Source organism: Nerophis ophidion, linkage group LG13 (assembly GCF_033978795.1).
Source record: "Nerophis ophidion isolate RoL-2023_Sa linkage group LG13, RoL_Noph_v1.0, whole genome shotgun sequence".
Lineage (NCBI taxonomy): Eukaryota > Metazoa > Chordata > Actinopteri > Syngnathiformes > Syngnathidae > Nerophis > Nerophis ophidion.
The window spans coordinates 53,146,035-53,161,885 of NC_084623.1; the positions used below are offsets into that span (position 1 = coordinate 53,146,035).

Sequence of the window (15,851 nt, forward strand, 5' to 3'; positions counted from 1 at the left end):
AGGAAAACCCTGTGTAATAAATTTGCGCATTGTTGGCCCCCGGCCATTAGGTAACTACTTTTCTTCTAATCTTACAGGCTGTTTTACACCTGCAATAATGACAGAACAAGTTTTATTTGTGAAACTCCTATATTAATCAGTGCTGTGAGACAATTTAAAAAAAAAATCAGATTAACCACATTTTGGATTTTTGTTTAACCTTATTAAATGACTTCCTTGCATAATTTTATTTCAAAAGGACCAAAACATTTTGACACAAATACAGTTTTATTGTTAGGATGCCATACACAAACATTTGTTTAGTGTTTTGATTAAATGCACATCATTTATTTACTCAAAACTTGGTAACAGCATCACAAGGACACCAGTCAGCCTCTCCTTACTCTTTGCAATGATATGAACACTGACCGAATAATAACTAAGGATGGGTACCTTTCAATTTTTGAACCGATACGGTACCAATTCCAGGAACCTGGGAGTTGATACCGATACTCAACAGTATTTAGAACAACATTTTTGGGACTTCTCTGTACATTCAAATTGTATTTATTTAACATTTAACACTGAGTTAGGCTGTACAGTAGGTATATTGTTTTCTTACACTTATGTGGCTCATTTGCATGGACTGTACTGTACTGTACTGTAGTATCTAGTAGACCAGAGGTATCAAACTCATTTTAGATTGGCGGCCACATGGAGAAAAATCTACTCCCAAGTGGGCTGGACTGGTAAAATCATGGCACGATAACTTAAAAATAAAGACAACTTCAGATTGTTTTCTGTGATTGCTCTGAAAATGTACAAATCATAATGTAGTTGGGTTTTTTTTACACTTGCATGTTGCGGTTAATAGCATTCTGTCTTTATTTGTCGTTATTTATATTTTCTGGATAAATTATATGATGTTCGTCAGTCAACTCATTGGTGTTAATTTTAAATCTATCAAGATAAAAAAATGTATATCAAAATCAAATTACAGTATGTTATTTATGTGGTTTGATATTTTTTCTCAACTGATGTACTAACATGTGGTTTATTTTTTTGTACATATGTAGCATCATCGACAAAGATACAAAGAATTGCTATTGCGACATCCAGTAGACACGTCTAGAACAGTTTTTTCTTTCATTCAAAAATTCCAGGTAAATTGTTATACTTAGCAAACTCATCCAGCCGGCCGGATAAAACCTGTTTGCAGGCTTGACCTGGCCCTGGGGCCATAGGTTTGACACCCCTGTAGTAGACTTTGCATGCAGCTGCAATTCCAAGACATTAGATGGCAGAAGTGCAAGGACTGCAGTGTGTTGCCTTAGCCAGGATGTAGTCTTTGCCAATAAGTTGAATAAGCCAGTCTAATATTTTGTTGTTAAAATGTACTTAATACACACTAGCTGTTTAATTGAAACAAGCATCTATGTTCTAAATTTCATTGCCAAATTTGTTATCATCGTTATCATGTCTTTGGCGAATCCAATGATTATTTGCATCAATCCAGCACATTTTGAAAAATAGAACCTTACTGTACTTTTGAGTGCCTTCTTTTTGCTTTGTTGGCATGGAAAATGGTACCGGTGTTGATTCTGCAACTGTACATAACAAGTTATCGAAATATGGCATGAATCAGTGCCCTGCAGTACCGAAGGACTTTGGCTGGTATCTATAAAAGTACCGAATTCAGTACCAATCCTTAATAGCAACCGAAGCCATGTTTCAGGTAACCATCGGCGGTTAAGATAAAGGAGCATGTGCAGTCAAAATAAACTGAGTGAGTAATCTGTGTTTATACATATTTAATGCAATATTTTTGGTAAATAACCACATTTAAAAAGGCTTTAACTTTGACAGTCCTAATAATAAATACGTTGCCACAAATTATTAAAAATATTTTTTCACTTCTATTTTTGTAATTCCCCCTTGTATTTATCAGAGTATATAAACAATTACTATAATGACCATAGTGTCAGTTAACTATCTCGATCTGTGTTTGCTAGACAACACTGCAACATTTAAACAGGCCATCACTGAAAAAGCATCAAAATTACTTCAAAAACAATTAAAATTGCCTTCTGTGCCTTTACAATCTGATTGTTTACCCGTTATGTTGCACAGTTCACATGGGGATAATGGCAACAAAAATACCAAATTAGAAATCATAATAATGATGTTATAGTGGTATATTTATGTGAAAATAATTCATCTAATACACTATAGTAGTGTTGTCCCGATACCAATATTTTGGTAATGGTACCAAAATTATTTTGATACTTTTCGGTACTTTTCTAAATAAAGGGGACCACAAAAAATTGCATTATTGGCTTTATTTTAACAAAAAATCTTAAGGGAAAATAAACATATGTTTCTTATTGGAAATTTGACCTTAAATAAAATAGTGAACATACTAGACAGCTTCTCTTTAATCATTAAGTAAGCAAACAATTTAATTTAGTCTCCTGACATATGCAGTAACATATTGTGTCATTCTCCATTCTATTATTTTGTCAACATTATTAAGGACATGTGGTAGAAAATTAATTATTAATCTACTTGTTCATTTACTGTTAATATCTGCTTACTTTCTCTTTTAACATGTTCTATCTACACTTCTGTTAAAATGTGATAATCACTTATTCTTCTGTTGTTTGGATGCTTTACACTAGTTTTGGATGATACCACAAATTTGGGTATCAATCCGATACCAAGTCGTTACAGGATCATACATTGGTCATATTCAAAGTCCTCATGTGTCCAGGGACATATTTCCTGAATTTACAAATATAATACACATTTTAAAAACAACAAAAGAAGATGTTGTGATGCCAAAAAATATTAACGTAATCATAGTAGTATTGACTAGATACGCTTCAATACTTGCTATCATTACAGTGGATGTTAAGTGTAGATCTACCAATGGCGCGTGTTTACATTTCGACGCCGGTGAGCTAAGGTGTGTAGTGAAGCATGTTTAGCTATTCCTCGTCCTGCAGGGATGATACTTGTAAGAAACTTACTTTATTTGTCGCCATGGAGACGAGGATTAGTGATTTAGAAATAGCTAAAACACTGTCGACTGGGCCTGGACTTTAGCTGCTAGCTAGCTAGCCTTGTCTTAAAGCACCTCTTCCGGTGGGCGTTTCAGTGTTATAACTTCACCTTTATCGTTAGTTTTTTAGCCAAAATGTGTCCGTTCTCCCTTTTCTGTCTACACACTGTGTCTGTTTGTGAATACTCCTCTGCTCGTAAAGCACCAATGACACGGCGTGACGACCGGTACTTTACAGAGGAGGCATACTACTGAATATGATTAATAAGTATTGCGGTACTAAGTTAATACCAGTATACCGTACAACCCTACAATATACTATAGCAGAACTTCTAATGAGAAATTATTATGTCAACAAATATGACATATTACATTATATATTGGGGAAGCTATTTTCTGGTGTATTGTTTTCAATGAAACAGCATGTATAGTATGTAAACATAAAGGCCTTCTCAGTACCGACCAAACAACAGTCAATATTGGTCACAAGTTTCTCTATTTAGTAATCAGTTACAATTAGTCACAAGATTCTCTATTTAGTAATCTGAAAGTGCCGTCTGTATTCCTTGGAGAACCACAGGTCAGTTCATCACAAGGTGATACATCCCATTTGCATGAGGCTTGCTAACGATTGCTGATTGAACAATTTGACAGTCCACAGGATGACAGGGGATTTGCAGACATTGACATTCAGTCAATGACTGTAATGTTTTGAGCAGATGAAAGACAATGAAAATAGATTTCCGGAGAACTGAAGATGAAATAGAATTGAATAGAACGCTTAATTGTTATCAAACATGACAGCGTGATGAAAATATCAACGGCTACTATGTTAGGTGCAGTTGAAATACAATAAACACAATAAATAAGATGTTAAAAATAAATACATAAACACTGCACTCGTACAAACAGAGCGGTGCAACAGTAAAAAACAGTGTAAGCTATTGGGACAGAGTCAATATTCCCATGGCCCAAGGAAAAAAAAACTGTTTTAACTGTGTTTGTCCTGCTTTTGTGTTACTGAAATCTTGGCCCTGATTGTAACAGGTTGAACAAGTGAGGGTTGTCTGCCAAAACTTTTGATATCGAGCAATATCCTCTCGGGAGGGTGGATGTCGGCAGATAATCTTCAACTCTGTCTTGGTCACCCTCTACAGGGCCTTCCTGTCTTCTGCAGAGCAAGTAGGAAACCTCACAATTTCGCAGTACAATAGCACTTTCTCTATAGTGGCCCGATACAAAGATATCTGCAGTTTCTCTCCTAGCTGGTTCCTCCGCAGCACACGAAGGAAGTGGAGTCCATGTGAGGTACTCCGTGAATTAAGTTTCCAGAAACTTAAAGGAGCCCACATTTTCCACTCCATTTACTACAAGTGGAGCATGTTTCCCTCTCTGTCTCCTAAATTCAATGACCATCTCATTGGTCTTTGTGCTGTTCAGCCTCAGGTTGTACTTATTGCGCCACCTTGCCATCACCCTCTCTCATTTGAGAGATGAATGGGTACAGTCATACAGTGCTCAGTGCCGGTGGAGGAGCATAGTTGACCCACCTTGACACACAGGTCGGCTGGTCAAGATTTTTTTTAAATCCAGGAACAAATAAAGAGGGTGTAGACCCAAGAAGCTCGGCTTTTTTACCAAGATGTCAAGGATGACGGTATTGAACGGTGTGCTGTAGTCGAAGAACAGTATCCTGACATAGGTATTCGAGAGTTCTAGATGTTCCACAGCTGAATGAAGAGCAGTGGCCATGGCGTCCTCTGTGGACCGATTTGGCCTGTATGCAAACTGGTTTGGATCAAAGTTCTGGGGGAAGCAGGCTTTGATATATTGGAGAACAAGCCTTTCAAAACACTTCATCACCACAGACGTCAGTGCCACTGGTCTGTAATCTAAGTCTTTTATGGCTGTCCTCTTGGGGACTGGGATGACAGAGGCTGCCTTAAAACAGGGCAGGACTTGGGCTTATGCCGGGGATTAATTAAATAGTCCTGTCAGTACTCCTGCCAGCTGGTCTGCAGAGTCCCGAAGCATCTTGCCCAGTATGCCATCTGGCCCAGCCGCTTTATGCAGGTTTATACTTTCAATGCCCACCTCACACTAGTGTTGTTGAAAAACAACCAGTTGAAGACTAGAGGGTAAAATGGGCATTTGCGGTGTGGCTGGTATGGATGACTCGAAACTGGCTAAGAAGGGATTTAGTTACTACGCTAGCGAATTATGCTGATATCATTGTGGTAATATAAAGTCAATTAACTGATAACATCATGAGCTCTGTTTAAACTATGATTTGGAATGCACTCAAATTTACGGATGTAAATCAGAAATTCCAATTCATAATTTTGTTGCGTTCCAGAATTATGTTTAACATTATAATCCATACATGATTGTTACATATTTCACAAATATTATTATTAACAATTCACCATTATTCGCAATTATGAACCTTATGTATGCATTATGAGCCTGATCTACTCAGATCTAAACAGCATGTGCTAAATAGTGAGTGCAAACTTTAAGATTGTGTGTACTATTATTATGTGTGTTGCGGTTAATCTACTAAGACCGTGTATACAATTGATAACAAGTGCATAAATGGTGCATACTGCCCGATTTAAAATAGAATTGTGTGTGTACTACAGACTTTCACCATGGAGACACTCATTTTCTTCCACATTCATGACAAAATGCTCACTTGTGCTCCTCCACCTGAGGTGTTTTGATATAATCTTTACTACCTTTTTTTGGCCTTCATAGAAGCGCAATCTAGACAACAGAACCTGTTTTTAACATGCCAAAAGTGTGCTCTCCCGCTCTCTATTAAACTTACTGTGTGGTGGAACTAATTCCATTCAAATGAAAACTATTCAAATACATTTCATTGAAATTCCAAATTTTGCAAAAAACATGTGTAAACACATCGTATGTTGTATTGTAGAGATCCTTCCACCAATACATTGAAAATCACTAAATAGCTATATTGTCCACGGCAACATAAAGCCGTGGTCAAAAGTTTACATACACTTGTAAAGAACATAATGTCATGACTGTCTTTAGTTTCCAATAATTTCTAAAACCCTTATTTTTTTGTAATACAGTAATTGGAGCACATACTTGTTGGTCACAAAAAAACATTCATACAGTTTGGTTCTTTTATGAATTTGTTATGGGTATACTGAAAATGTGATCAAATCTGCTGGGTCAATATTTGGTTACATGTCCCTTGGCAAGTTTCACTGCAAAGAGGCGCATTTGGTAGCCATCCACGAGCTTCGGGCAAGCTTCTGGTTGAATTTTTGACCACTCCTCTTGACAAAATGTTTTGCAGTTCAGCTGAATTTGTTGTTTTTCTGACATGGACTTGTTTCTTCAGCATTGTCCACACGTTTAAGTCAGGACTTTGGGAAGGCCATTCTAAAACCTTAATTCTAGCCTGATTTAGCCATCACTCTATCACAAAAATATAGGAGTTGTAGAAATTATTGGAAACTCAAGACAGCCATGACATGATGTCCTTCACAAGTGTATGTAAACATTTGACCATTACTTTCTATCATGATCTCATATTGTGCTGGAGAACGCAATAATAGTCAACAAGGTACGGTATTGGATAAGGATGTGCTTAAGGGGGTCATAATACTCCATGTTAGCTCTTGAGGACTCGAGCCCCAGTACAAAATTATGCACATATCATAAATAACTATGAACACACACACTCACCAGTCCAGCCGTTGCGGTTCTCCTTGCTGACATCAGCTCCATGCTCTAACAGGACTCTGGCACAGTCCAGGTGGGCCAGTGTGACAGCCAGGTGCAGAGGGGTCCTACCACGGGGGTCCAGGGACTCTAGATCAGTCTGGTTAATAAAAAAAAAAAACACCACAGTTGCATGATGATGATGTATGACATACTATAGGATATGAGATTATATCTGGAGTCATAATAGTCTGCCTCCCACAAGTATGTGTCAAGAAAAGGCAAATATAAAAGAAAGTTGGCAGCAGGGAGGTGGAGAGGGTGACAGGTGCTAATTGACCTGTCGGCAGTCGGCACTCCAATGTTGCTGGTTGCTATTGGCTTATTTTAGGGCTATAACTGCATGACACAAAGTACTGTGTACAGCACTTTTCAATAACGCCTCTTATCCAAACTTGAGCATCGTTTCATTTTCTCTTCTCAAAACAATCTAAATATAATACACCGCAAAATAGCCCACGTTAGTTTTCTCTTGGTTGCGACACACAAAAAGAGTAATACTACTCTGTACTTTGGCCTTTAAAGCTCTTCAAGCTTGCTATTTTTAGTGTTATGCCATTGTGACCCTTGTCTGTTAGTCTCAGCACATTAGCCATTTGTAAACACTGTGCAAAGGCTCTTTCAAAACCATATTTATAACAAAGAAAATGCTTGGAATGAAGTGGGCTTAAAGTTGAATACAGTACACCACCGAGGAAAAGAAAAATGTTTAAAAAAAGAGAATGTCCTACATCTACACCATGTACTTTAGATGTGTCCAAATATATTTTATACACTGTGAGCCTGATCTACTAAGATCCAAATACCATGCGCTAAACTGTGAGCAAATAAAATTTTAAATATTTGTCAAAAATGTGTAAAATATTTTCCTCCCAAAATAAGACTTATAGTAGAATGAAGTACACACTAATAAGTCATATATTTCATTTACCTTTATCTAACCAGGAAAAAAGTCCTATTGAGATTAAAAACCTCTTTTTCAAGGGACTCCTGGCCAAGAGGGATCAGAGTTACACATAAAATGATATTCACGTTAAACATTAAAACGACAGGGTGGACATCGAGTAAAACAGTTACAGATAACCGAGTCTCCTTCAAATGCTCTCAGTTTAGATTTAAAATAATTTAAGGATATAAATTCATTCAGCTTCCAGTCTCTTTGTAGCATGTTCCAAGCACAAGGAGCTGCATAGACGAAAGGTTTTTTCCCGAGCTCAGTGCGAACAAAAGGGACAGAGAGCAACAGTGCTTGGATCTCAGTGCATAAGAGTTCATACTTCTCTGTGAAATCAATGCACAAATGTATTCGGGCAATAGTCCCAGAAGAGCCTTGTAAATAAACGTGTACCAATGACACTGTCTCCTAGTGGACGGAGAAGGCCATCCCACCCAAGAGTACAAGTCACAGTGGTGTGTCAAGACTCTACAGCAGGGGTCACCAACGCGGTGCCCACGGGCACCAGCTAGCCCGTAAGGACCAGATGAGTAGCCCGCTGGCCTGTTCTAAAAATAGCTCAAATAGCAGCACTTACCAGTGAGCTGCCTCTATTTTTTATTTATTTTTTTATTTACTAGCAAGCTGGTCTCGCTTTGCTTGACATTTTTAATTCTAAGAGAGACAAAACTCAAATAGAATTTGAAAATCCAAGAAAATATTTTAAAAGACTTGGTATTCACTTGTTTAAATAAATTTATTTTTTTACTTTGCTTTTTATAACTTTCAGAAAGACAATTTTAGAAAAACAATACAACCTTAAATATGATTTTAGGATTTTTAAACACATTAACCTTTTTACCTTTTAAAATCCTTCCTCTTCTTTCCTGACAATTTAAATCAATATTCAAGTAAATTAATTGTTTTTATTGTAAAGAATAATAAATATATTTTAATTTAATTCTATATTTTAGCTTCTGTTTTTTCGACAAAGAATATTTGTGAAATATTTCTTCAAACTTTGATTAAAATTCAAAAAAATTATTCTGGCAAATCTAGAAAATCTGTAGAATCAAATTTGAATCTTATTTCAAAGTCTTTTGAATTTCTTTTAAAATTTTTGTTCTGGAAAATATAGAAGAAATAATGATTTATATTTGTTAGAAATATAGCTTGGTCCAATTTGTTATATATTCTAACAAAGTGCAGATTGGATTTTAACCTATTTAAAACACGTCATCAAAATTCTAAAATTAATCTTAATCAGGAAAAATTACTAATGGTGTACCATAAATTATTTTTTTAATTTTTTCAAAAAGATTAAATTTAGCTAGTTTTTCTCTTCTTTTATTCGGTTGAATTTTAAATTTTAAAGAGTCGAAATTGAAGATGAAGTATGTTTCAAAATTAAATTTTCTTTTTTTTCTTGTTTTCTCCTTTTTTAAACCGTTCAATTAAGTGTTTTTTTCATCATTAATCCTCCACAAAAAAACTTTCAGTAAAAGGAAAAAAAATGTATGATGGAATGACAGACAGAAATACCCATTTTTTTAATATATAGATTTATTTATTAAAGGTAAATTGAGCAAATTGGCTATTTCTGGCAATTTATTTAAGTGTGTGCCAAACTGGTAGCCCTTCGCATTATTCAATACCCAAGAAGTAGCTCTTGGTTTCAAAAAGGTTGGTGACCCCTGCTATACAGTTTGGGATGAACCTCAAAGAAGCACGGTAAACACAGTCCACCATCTGAAGACAGGAATGAGTAGCATTCATATAAAAAAGATCACCGTAATCTAGCACAGATAGAAATGTGGCAGAGACAAGGCGCCTTTTTTAAAATAAAAAAAAAACATCTCTTATTACGGAAAAAAACTAAACAATTTAAGTTTTAGTTTCTTCACCAGTTGATCAATAAAAGGTTTAAAAGTGAAGGAGTCACTAATCAAAACACCAAGATATTTATATTCATGCACCAGTTCTATGACATTCCCTTCAAGAGTGGACAAGACCGGGGGAGTTTGAGGCACTTTCCTATGTTTGGAAAACAGCCTAAGTTTTGTCTTGTGAGCATTGAGAACCAGTTTTGAGTCAATATGTGAATTCTGCACAGCGACAAAAGCTTTCTGTTCAACAGATGATCCAGAGCAATAAAATAATTGTATCGTCAGTATAAAAATGCATAGTAGCATCAGAGACATGTGTGTTTTAAGAGGATATATTTTATAGTCTCAAATAAAATACAACATTCAATATTTCTCAAAAATCAGTAAAATATTTTCCCCGAAATAAAACTTGTAGAATAAACAACTAGAAAACATCTAAGTCATGTGTTGTTGAGATGATGTATTGTACAGTCTTAAAGCTATTCAAAATTGAAAATTTTAAATATTTCTCAAAAATCAGTTAAATATTTTTTCTCCAAAATACAACGTGTACGAACCCCGTTTCCGTATGAGTTGGGAAAATATGTTAGATGTAAATATAAACGGAATACAATGATTTGCAAATCCTTTTCAACCCATATTCAGTTGAATGCACTACAAAGACAATATATTTGACGTTCAAACTCAAAAACTTTTTTTTTTTTTGTAAATGATAATTACCTTAGAATTTCATGGCTGCAACATGTGCCAAAGTAGTTGGGAAAGGGCATGTTTACCACTGTGTTACATCACCATTTCTTTCAACAACACTCAATAAACGTTTGGGAACTGAGGATTTTTGAAGCTTTGAAAGTGTAATTCTTTACCATTCTTGTTTTATTAGATTAGATAGTACTTTATTTATTCCGTCAGGAGAGTTCCTTCAGGAAAATTACAATTTTCAGCACAATCCCATTCAAGATCAGACAAACATTAAAGGGAGACAGAACAGGATCGCTGACGGGTCTGCCGGCTTCCAGCGCCCCTTACAAAAAAAGATGAGATACAGGTAAACAAGGGGGGGAGAAAAAAATAGAAGATTAAAATAAAATTTAAAAATCGGTCTTAGCCTGGGCTTCAGTTGTTCAACAGTCCGGGGTGTCCGCTGTCGTATTTTACGCTTCATAATGCGCCACACTTTTTCGATGGGAGACAGGTCTTGACTGCAGGCGGGCCAGGAAAGTACCCGCACTCTTTTTTTACAAAGCCACGCTGTTGTAACACGTGCTGAATATGGCCTGGCATTGTCTTGCTGAAATAAGCAGGGGCGTCCATGAAAAAGACGGCGCTTAGATGGCAGCATATGTTGTTCCAAAAACTGTATGTGCCTTTCAGCATTAATGGTGCCTTCTCAGATGTGTAAGCTACCCATGCTTTGGGCACTAATGCACCCCCATACCATCACAGATGCTGGCTTTTGAACTTTGCGTCAATAACAGTCCAGATGGTTTGCTTCCCCTTTGGTTCGGATGACACCATGTCGAATATTTCCAAAAACAATTTGAAATGTAGACTCGTCAGACCACAGAACACTTTTCCACTTTGCATCAGTCCGCCTTGGATGATCTCGGGCCCTAGAGAAGCTGGCGGCGTTTCTGGATGTTGTTGATAAATGGCTTTCGCTTTGCATAGTAGAGCTTTAACTTGCACTTACAGATGTAGAGACTAACTGTATTTAGTGACAGTGGTTTTCTGAAGTGTCCCTGAGACCATTTAATGATATCTTTTAGAGATTGATGTCCGTTTTTGATACAGTGTCGTCCGAGGGATCAAAGGTCACGGTCATTCAATGTTGGTTTCCGGCCATGCCGCTTACGTGGAGTAATTTCTCCAGTTTCTCTGAACCTTTTGATGATATTATGGACCGTACGTAGATGTTGAAATCCCTAAATTTCTTGCAATTGCACTTTGAGAAATGTTGTTCTTAAACTGTTTGACTATCTGCTCACGCAGTTGTGGACAAAGGGGTGTACCTCGCCTCATCCTTTCTTGTGAAAGACTGATCATTTTTGGGGAAGCTGTTTTTATACCCAATCATGGCACTCACCGGTTCCCAATTAGCCTGCACATGTGGGATGTTCCAATTAAGTGTTTGATGAGCATTCCTCAACTTTTTCAGTATTTATTGCCACCTTTCCCAACTTCTTTGTCACGTGTTGCTGGCATCAAATTATAAAGCTAATGATTATTTGCAAAAAAATAAAAAATGTTTATCAGTTTGAACATCAAATATGTTGTCTCTATAGCATATTCTACTGAATATGGGTTGAATATGATTTGCAAATCATTGTATTCCGTTTATATTTACATCTAACACAATTTCCCAACTCATACGGAAACAGGGTTTGTAGTAAAAAAACAACTCAACACATCTAAAGGTCATGTTTTTAAGATGATATTTTGTATAGTCTTAAAGCTATTGAAAATTAAAAAATGTAAATATTTCTCAAAAATCAATAAAATATTTTGTATATATTATATTGTAATGTATTGTAGTATGTTCAATTACACACCATCTATAAGTCAGGGTTTTTTAAGACGGTATATTGTATAGTCTTAAAGCTCATGAAAATTTGGAATATTTCTCAAAAATCACAAAAATCTTTTTTCCAAAAAATAAGAATTGTAGTAGAAACAACTAGGCATTATCTATAAGTCATGTGTGTTTGATATCATATATTGTATAATCTTAAAGAGGAACTGCACTTTTTGGGGGAATTTTGCCTAGCGTTCACAATCCTTATGAGAAAAATGAACACAAAAGTACTTTTTTTTGCAATCTAACATTTAATGAATGTTACCATGAATTACCATGAATTGATTAACGTGGGACCCAACTTAAACAAGTTGAACAACTTATTTGGGTGTTACCATTTCGTGGTCAATATGTACTGTACTGTGCAATCTACTAATAAAAGTCTCAATCAATCAATCAAAGTAAAAATCGGCTCGTTCCAGGTAGTTAGCAATGCAGCTAATGGGAGCAATCAATTCTACCTCTAAATCACTTTAAAATGCATTCAAAACCTGTCTCTAATACTTAATTTACGTTACGTAACCTGTATCAAAACTAAACTGTAGCGACATTGTTATTATAAGAGCGAACTCTGAATAACAATTTTTTTATTGTTGTAACACATCAGGCGTGCTTCAGTATTGGTCTTAAAATCTAACCACAGCAAGAGATAAGCTAGCGTTTGAGTTTGTAATGCACAACACAATGTGATAAGACACCAATCTGTACTGACTGAAAAACGTGAACAATTACACTATCTGTAAAGTAATAGCCCACAATTCATGTTTTGTTTGTAGACAGCTTGCCAGACTGTATGCTGTCTGTCATGATACATACATGACATGCTGCATGTTTTAAGTAATTAACTTGTATTTCTCTTATAATTTACCATTGTAATTTAAATTTTAACTACCAAGTTCAATAAAACAAACAAATAAAAAAAATATATATATAGACTCTCTGTAAGAAAAATTTTGCACTTGAATAAAAATCAAAACCAAAGTCAATAAAATAGGTTCTGTCACTGTTAAGGAGGGTATGGTGCACCAAATATACACAACCAAATGGCAAGAAAATGCCATGTTGACCAAAATGATCACAGTTATCATTATCAACATGGTATTCAATTTTATTAACCACGTTGTATTTTTCTTTAATAACTAAAATGCATGGAAACAATATACTTTATTAGCAGAGGAAACATCAAATATTGTTCTGGCATCAAAAAAGCCATATTATTTATTGTTTAAATATGTATATCTTTTATTTTAAATTGTAAAGGGCGATCAGTTGTTTCACTTCCGATTTGTGACATCATGTGAGTTCACTTCCTGTTCAACAGAGTTTGTGTCCATCTGTTTCCAACTTGACACTGTCGAGTTTATCGATCACTTTGCGCAAAAACAGCATATTGTTTATGTTTAATTCACTTGTTAAAACAATAATGTGTTTGTAAATAATTTATAAACGACCGCATTTTCGCCGACTTAACTTTTGCCTGTCACTCTAGACCAGGGGTGCCCATTACGTCGATCGCGAGCTACCAGTCGACCGCGGGGGGTGTGTCAGTCGATCTCCAGCCAGGCTTTTAAAAAAAATAGACCTAAAAATTAGTGATCATCAATCTTCACCAAGACGTCACTTAAATGACATTCACGGTACCGGAGGGTCTTGTGAGATGACGCTGGCTGCTGCAAGATCATTATTATTAAAAATGACCGAGAGGAAGGCGAGAAACACTTTTTATTTCAACAGACTCTCGCGCCGTACCTTCCGTCAAAACTCTAAAGGCCGACTGCACATTTCCTATCTTCACAATAAAAGCCCTGCTTCATGCTGCCTGCGCTAACTAAATACAGAGTCTCGGAAAACTGGCGTGCACAAGCGATCCCTCAGAAAGCTGGCGTGCACAAGTGATGTGAACTGGCAGCAGCCAGCGTCATCTCACAAGACCCTCGGGTGCTGTGAATGTCAATCAAGCAAGCTACGGAATTTGCCGCCAATGTTTTTCTTGTAAAGTGTATGGAAGCTGGATGAATTAGATGCAAAAAACCAACCACTTTCATGTGGTATTGTACAGAAAGGACAACTTTTTTTCTCCTCCATTTGAAAATGTGGGCGTTATCATCATTACTGTCTGATTCCAATCAATGCAAGTCATCAGAATCAGGTAATACACCAATTTATATTCTTGTCTTTGTGAAAAAAAGACATCTATATGTGTTATACATGATTGTATTATCATTAAACACATTTAACTTGTTTACAAAAATGTCTCTTTCATAAATAAATAAATATAAATGATACATATAAATGAGGTAAATCCCCTTGTGTTGGTCAATTGAAAAGTAGCTCACCTGCAGAAAAAGTGTGGGCACCCCTGCACTAGACATACTAATAAACTTTGTTCACTGATGTGGTACGGCTTGGTGGCATGGTAATCCTTTACCCAAGATGCAGACAGACCTCTGGAATCAGTGTTCAGGTAAGAAGGATGATTTATTTTCATAGATCAATCAAGGATGAAAAAATACAGGAAAATTGTGCCGATAGCACGGGAAGCTATAGCAAAACTTGGCACAGATACAAGAAGCACAGGTATAACAAAAAGTAACTGTTGTATGGAGCAAACAAAACAGCACGCCCGAGTGTGGCGAAAAGCAGGAATAAATAGCTCTCTGATTAGTGCCCGGGAGCAGGTGAGCGTCCCGAACATTATTTAGAGGAAGTTGAAAATAATCAGCACCCATGGCATCCAACAAAACACAAACCCAGGGGTGCTGAAACAGAAATAAGGGGGTCTTAAACTAAAACAAAACATGATCCGGGCTGCGGATCATCACATGATGTATAATAAAACTCCTGATAAGAAGTTGCTATTTGTTACATATTTGTTACATTGGACAATGAACATTAATGAACATATAAACTGTAAATGTGCCAGATTGTAGCCGAAGGCTAATTTCCATCTGCAGTCGCTGGCAATTTAATGGTAAATACAATAAGGTCCATAAAAAGTAAGGTTAGACAACACCAACATCAGACATTAACATTACAATAAAATACACAGACCAAGATAAAGTAATAAAAATACAATTAAGTGGAGACCCATATAAAACAGGAGGCTGCTGCATGACCACAGCTCAGAACAGATCATAAAGTAACCATAGTAGTGAAAGTGCTGAATAAATGCTTATTTGCAAGTGTGTTAAATTGTTGCATGTAATAATGGGCCAAAAGAAGAAAATACATATCTCCCTTTGCCTTGTTAGTTAAAGTGCTGGTCTTATTGCACATACCCCTTTTGCACAAGGAATTACCATTGTGTTTACGCATGGAAAATTGCACCCGAAAAAGCATAAATACACCAAAGATCCCACAAAATATGAATGCATAACTTTTTGAATATAAATAGAAATCCGTAAACAAACTACGGTGAGTATATTGAGTATAGTGTATATATACATGTATACACAGTAATTAAGTGTTAAGGACCACTCCATTAACCAATCAGACCGCTTAAGTCCTCCTGAATATTAATTTGTCATCTTCACCGAGACAATTTTGGCAATTGTATGATTGGAAATGTGTTGAAGAATGTCAGAGGAAGGCAATTTTCTGTTCCCAGTGTACTAAGCAAAGGTCTGCGGTTGGAATTGTTTGATTGGAAAGTGCCCTGAC

At 36.2% G+C, this 15,851-nt stretch overlaps 1 protein-coding gene across 2 annotated transcripts in view; it reads right to left on the reverse strand.

Moving 5' to 3' along the window:
* LOC133564729 (ankyrin repeat domain-containing protein 13B-like) overlaps positions 1–15,851 on the reverse strand; it is a 114,686-nt gene that overhangs the window by 46,407 nt on the left and 52,428 nt on the right. For both annotated transcript variants that reach the window (XR_009809315.1, XM_061919211.1), the window contains exon 2: positions 6,761–6,896. Coding sequence is in view for 1 of the 2 variants with exons in the window: in XM_061919211.1 (XP_061775195.1) it covers positions 6,761–6,896 (136 nt within the window). In the remaining variant the exon portion in view is untranslated. The remainder of the gene's footprint in view (positions 1–6,760; positions 6,897–15,851) is intronic.